This window comes from Perna viridis, chromosome 13, assembly GCF_037379345.1.
Source record: "Perna viridis isolate PV_CMFRI_1.1 ecotype Kerala chromosome 13, ASM3737934v1, whole genome shotgun sequence".
In the NCBI taxonomy this organism is placed as follows: Eukaryota; Metazoa; Mollusca; class Bivalvia; order Mytilida; family Mytilidae; genus Perna; species Perna viridis.
Window position 1 is genome coordinate 35,330,446 of NC_142457.1, and position 5,664 is coordinate 35,336,109.

Sequence of the window (5,664 nt, forward strand, 5' to 3'; positions counted from 1 at the left end):
TATGAAGGTCATTTTAACTGCTTTTACAAAGGATTTCTAGGATTGCTGGATTTTCTCTTCAGGTACATATAGGTCATTTGTTTTCCTTCATTTTAGTCACCTTCTCCCGTGTTATGGTAAAGAAACTGTATAAAACGTTTTAAATGGAAAATGGAAAAAAACTATAATCATGCCGATTTCAAAGAATGGAGGAACGAGCGTTATGCAATATGGCGATCGGAAGTAAGAGGTTGGGTTATGGAAGAACGGAATTACAACGTCTTAGGTTGTAGGAGTAGCTCACAGACAGCCACAGTTTGCGTAATCTGTTAGTACGTGCAAAAATATCTAAGCCCAGCTAAATTCTAGGTGCAAGTCGATCCTGTGGTGACAAAAAGCGTAAATGCTGCAAACAGATACACCAATCATCAACATATACTAGCATAATCACGGGGAAACGTTACAAAATATTCTGTAATGTGTACAGCAAGAGTGCAAATGTGATTTATTTACTTCGCTGTCCCGTTTGTGACCTCAACTATGTTGGCGAATCCAAACAACCTTTTCACAAACGTTTAAATGCACGAAGGAGTGACCTTACAAAAAAAAAACACACTTCCAATAAGTAAACATTTCAGCTACCACGACCTCGAGGATTTCAACAATTAAAGTGCAAATCCTAATCGTGGAACGGAATATATACGATCTGTAGCGATCCACAGAGGTTGAAGCAGGAAGGGTTTTGGATAAAACAACTCCATGTCTTATATCCATACGGAATAAATAAATAATAATAAAAAAAAAAACATTAAGTACTTCCGTGCTTATTTTAGTTTATTTTCTCTTTCTAGTTGAAATTTTTATAAAGTTCAAGATCATCTCAAATTTGGATTTCAATATTATATTTTCCACAATATAATTTCAATACGTCACAGGATTACGCCTAGCTCTGAGAAGGTCATTGACTGAAAATTTTCCTCGTTTATGTTCTTTTATAACATTTTTATCGGTGTCGTTGTACAATCTTTTAGATTTTAGTTCGGTGGGTGCATCGAATTCTTAAAAGAAAGCTATCCCTTTTCCCGGGTTGACTGTGAGGCTAGTAAGAGTTTTTGATGGTATTTTTAAATTATGTATAAAGGTATAAACCTGCTGATCCTCACAATATATAAATAACACCTAGTATGGCAAAGTTTTCTTTTACTTATAAATGCATGCTTGATCGCACATGTGTATTGTACATGAACATAATACATGTATATACACATTACGTTATAAGCACATAGTCATGAAAGATTCTGGCTATGTTGCTTTTTGAACTTGATTGAACTCTATCTTCAAATGAATCCTACCGCTAACCGGATCAAATGATTAACAGAAATGTACGCTTTCTCGGATCGATAATGATGTTTACCTTCGCATGAATGATTAGGACTGCCTGTGTGTCTATTGTTTGTATACTATACATTTTTACATAAGATAAATATATGTTGGTATTAACGACTTAATAACCTCAGGCAGAAGTAACTACTTATGAGTGTGTGAACCCACTGACGGGGAAACCATTTTACACTCGAATAACTACCTCCAGCTAGTATCAACAGAATCTCAGGGAGCTAAATGTATTTATAGATGTAATGAATGTGGTAAATGGTTTATTAGTTGTTTACTTATTAACGTTGACGTTTTCTGTCTACGGACAACAATGCCCGGATCCCGTGTGTCATGACGAATGGGACGTCGATGTCTTCCCCGACCCCCGGAAGGAAAGTGGACTGTGTGGTCGGGGCTGCGATGCTTCATATGTGTGTGATCCGTGTCAAGTTCTTAGTAGCCAGGAAGGTAAGCCTTCTAAATGTGTAAGGGGGTCGGGTATTTTTTTTTATGGTGAAAAAAGGGGAAGCAGTTTTTTTTTCTTTTATTTTGTAGAAGGAGGTGGTAAATTGTTAATATTTGAAGAATTTTATAATTTTTTAAGCTTTGTTATTTATATTCTTATGAATGGAATGGGATATCAACAAAGTTCCACCATAAATATGAGGGGGGGGGGTAAACAAAATTCAGATACACTGTTTAAATGTCTACCCCTCCCGGATTAAGGTAAAAACTAATACAATATAAGTCCATAAATACACTGCAACTAACAATTTCCTATGGCGAAGAATGAAGGATTACCTGTACATGTATATTTTTGTCACGAAAAGGAAATATTGGTCAAATTGATGTGCTTTTAATGCATGCGCCGCTTTTTACCGAAAACAACAGTACAGATACCGGGGCTTAAACCTGGCCCCTCCGTTCTTAGTATGGCTAGTATGTACCTGTACATCCGTTGTAAGAAGAGTCACGAAGATACATGTACATTGTAAATTATATACATGTATAATATAAATAATACAAATGAATAAAGATTTATTCATAACTTGTACACATGATTGTACTGTAACATATAACGTTCGGAGTCATGTCTTATATAAGGTCACATTCAGGGGTCATTGACCTTAAATTCTCAAAATTCGATAGCCTGCTATCCCTCTAAATATATATACTGTATAGTAAACGCACACTTTTTAGTGAATGTTTTAAAAGTTTGTTGTATTTATAAAGAAGTTAAGGTAGTAATGAATAATTCAATTCGGATGTAGCTAGGACTAGTGTTCAGGTTTATGAAATGTTGCACGATTGAGCACAACTCTACGGTGTCGTTTATAAAAGCGAAATTTAGGGGAAATTCAACCAGGATTAGTAATGAAAAAGAATAGAAATCATGGATAACGACCAGACAAAGAAAATAAACATGCAGAGCAAAGAACATGAAATAACCACAATAACACGAAAGTAGAAACAAATGTAAATGAGCAACCCGGACTCCATAAAAAACTGGGAGCATGGACCAGGTGTACCTGTATGACGTCGGGATTAAGACACTCTTACATGTACATGTAAATTTCTATAAAGTTGGTAATTATTTGTTAATAGTTTAAAGACCTTTGAGACACAGTATATAAACATACGAGACTCTTGAACTACATGTTGAATTGTTTCTGATGCAACTACATATGGTGTTTTCTTGTAAACCAGTTGGCCCGATGGTAAAATGTACGAAGAGGGCGTGGACGGCGGGGGGAGGGTCATGTAGACCCTTATTGTTAACGATGGGGTAAGTCGATGAGCATCCTCTATAAACACTTCTGCGAGGAAAATTATTTTGTTCCACCGAAGCGCTACCTCGCAGAAGTGTATATTGAGCATGCCTACCAACTTACCACACAAGGGTCTATTTGATATATTTTTGCACTGTTTGTTTGTCTTTCATTAATATAATTAGTATTCTTGCAGCCGGGGAGATAGATAAAATGATAGAGAGTGTTCCAGCGCATGAAACTATTTGTAAGGGGAATACAGACGACTACATCTTAGCGGTCGCCATTGTCAACAAAATGGAGATTACATCCGGGTATATATAAGTTAAAATATATTTTAGTACCATTTTATTAAACTACCGGTACTTGTAGCGGTAGTATAGCTGAATTAAAGCTTCGGTGAAGACGGTAACATGCACGTGCAAGTTAGCGGGGTTTATAATTTCATCGTCCGGAAGTGATATGTCACGGAAAGAATGTAAAAAATAACAATAAGAGTCCCAAATAATTATTTTAAAAACTTTAACGATTTCTTTAACGTCTAAAAATCATCGAACATCACGTTGCTATGGATATCGTCCCTTTTGCTTTTGTCCCAAACTCAATTCCAAAGACAAACAATATAGTCCAATATTAAAACACGAAAAATTTGCCTGGATGGACCAATGTATATGCGGTTACAAAAACACAATGGTGATATATATTTTAATGATAATAACTAATATAGTTTTATGATAATCTTGTTTTAAATAAAAAAAAAAACGTTAACGTTCTCTACATGCTGATTAGGTACTACAAATGCACGTGCCTACAACTATTTGCCATTTACAGTGACACCTTTTATGGAGCAGACATTGCCTGTATCATTGAATACCGTACTTTTACTCTCTGAGCAATATTCGTAAGAGTGGTCAGGGAACCCCTTAAGCACAAAGAAATACCCATCAAAGTGTTAATACATTTTTTAAGATATTGATAGGTCAACTTCAGTTGACATACACTATGGAAAATTTGTGGGAAAATTCTCCCGTACTTTTTCCCTAATTAAGGTGTGTTTCATGAAATTATGAAAAGAAAAGTAAGGTTACAAGGCAAAACATATTTATCCTGTGAAATAGATGAAACAGAGGAGACTCAGTCCGAAAATCTAAAAAAAAAAATGGCTGAACATGAGCAGCGAACCTACTTAAACATACATCTGGCACGAGACCGCAATTAATTTTCAAGTGCATTTCAATATACACATATGAGCAGATTAAAGAAATTCCACCGGCGCAAACTGAATAAAACTTCTCTGGCCTAAAGATATGTACAAACAGGATTTTTTATATAAATTGTAGAAAATTTTACCATCATTTTCTGAAATTAATACATATAATTCGGAGATGGGGTAAACATGACAAATGAACTGAGTTAAAAGTCCTAAATTTTAACCTTCTTCCACTGAACCAAATCACAACTTTTAGTCAGAATTGATTAATGAAAAAAAATCCCATGTAATTTTAACTTATTTTCTACCAATTAGAGGCAAAACTTCAGCAAATAAGTTTCCAGTAAAAATATGAAAAAATGTGGAAGGTACCTACTACCAAAGTTGGAACTATATTCGTATACAACGAAAACCAAGGGGAATTAATTGTGTTCTCGTACCATCTACTCGTTCCCTGTTCATTTTCTGTTTGCTTTCTTTGGAATAAATGCACCCTCTGTTTAATCAGACGCGGTCGGTTTTTGAGTTCGCTTCGACATCACGTGACACCCATGATAACGTAACCGATGAAGATTACAACCATGCATTTCATTGGACAAACGTGATAGCAACCGTTAGGTTCAAGGCTTTATTAAGGCATTGGTGTCCGGAATATTCTCAATTACGTTTATATATTGCAATATGAATAATCTTTTATACATGTATATTGAATAATTGGAAATAGCTAAACTGAAAAAAACGAAACGCAGTGGTCACGCAGTTCTCCAAATAAAATCTAATCAGATTTTGAATAATCAAAGGGAGAAAATGCGTTGGTTCTCTTTTTTAAAGATCATAGTACTTGTTAGTACACTGAGGTATATATTTTTTTATGTTCATGTATCCTGGTTCCAATACACATAACACTACATATTGTTTCACGGCACTAAGGTAAACTTTGTTGTTTATGTATTTTTATTACTAGGATATTTAACGATGTATCTTGATTTTGGGATTTATTTTTATGTTTATTTGTTTTTAGGACCAAGAGGTCGAACGCCAGGTATTTTGCCAGGACGTTAAGATATAGATGGGATTACGGACTATATTGTTATAATGAAGTTGTGATATTTTTATCAAAGGAAGATAGACAGGTATACGTTATTGAAATCTTCCAAAAACCCAATCACTTACTTTTATACAATGTATCACTCCGCTAAATAACTTAGGATTTATAACATCCTGGAAATGCGAAATGGCCGTTGGGCACAGCGTTTTTTAGATTTTCAAAGGAATGTGTTTTGGTAAATTGTATGACAGAGCAATCAACTCCGCTGACTTAATTACAACATC

The 5,664-nt window shown here is 34.9% G+C and overlaps 1 protein-coding gene across 1 annotated transcript; it reads left to right on the plus strand.

Annotated features, from left to right (window-relative positions):
* Positions 1–1,168: 1,168 nt before the first annotated feature.
* Positions 1,169–5,546, plus strand: LOC148600618 (uncharacterized). Its single transcript, XM_088559137.1, has 3 exons — positions 1,169–1,821; positions 3,319–3,436; positions 5,354–5,546. Exons 1-3 carry the CDS (start codon positions 1,617–1,619, stop codon positions 5,529–5,531), a joined length of 501 nt encoding a protein of 166 aa, XP_088415263.1. The 5' UTR covers positions 1,169–1,616; the 3' UTR covers positions 5,532–5,546.
* Positions 5,547–5,664: the final 118 nt, after the last annotated feature.

Bases quoted from the DNA above. Each gene is read 5' to 3' on its own strand.
- LOC148600618 (XM_088559137.1), top strand. From the start codon at position 1,617: ATGAATGTGGTAAATGGTTTATTAGTTGTTTACTTATTAACGTTGACG. The intron at 1,822-3,318 runs GTAAGCCTTCTA...GTATTCTTGCAG, and splicing joins AGTTCTTAGTAGCCAGGAAG to CCGGGGAGATAGATAAAATG. The intron at 3,437-5,353 runs GTATATATAAGT...ATTTGTTTTTAG, and splicing joins AAAATGGAGATTACATCCGG to GACCAAGAGGTCGAACGCCA.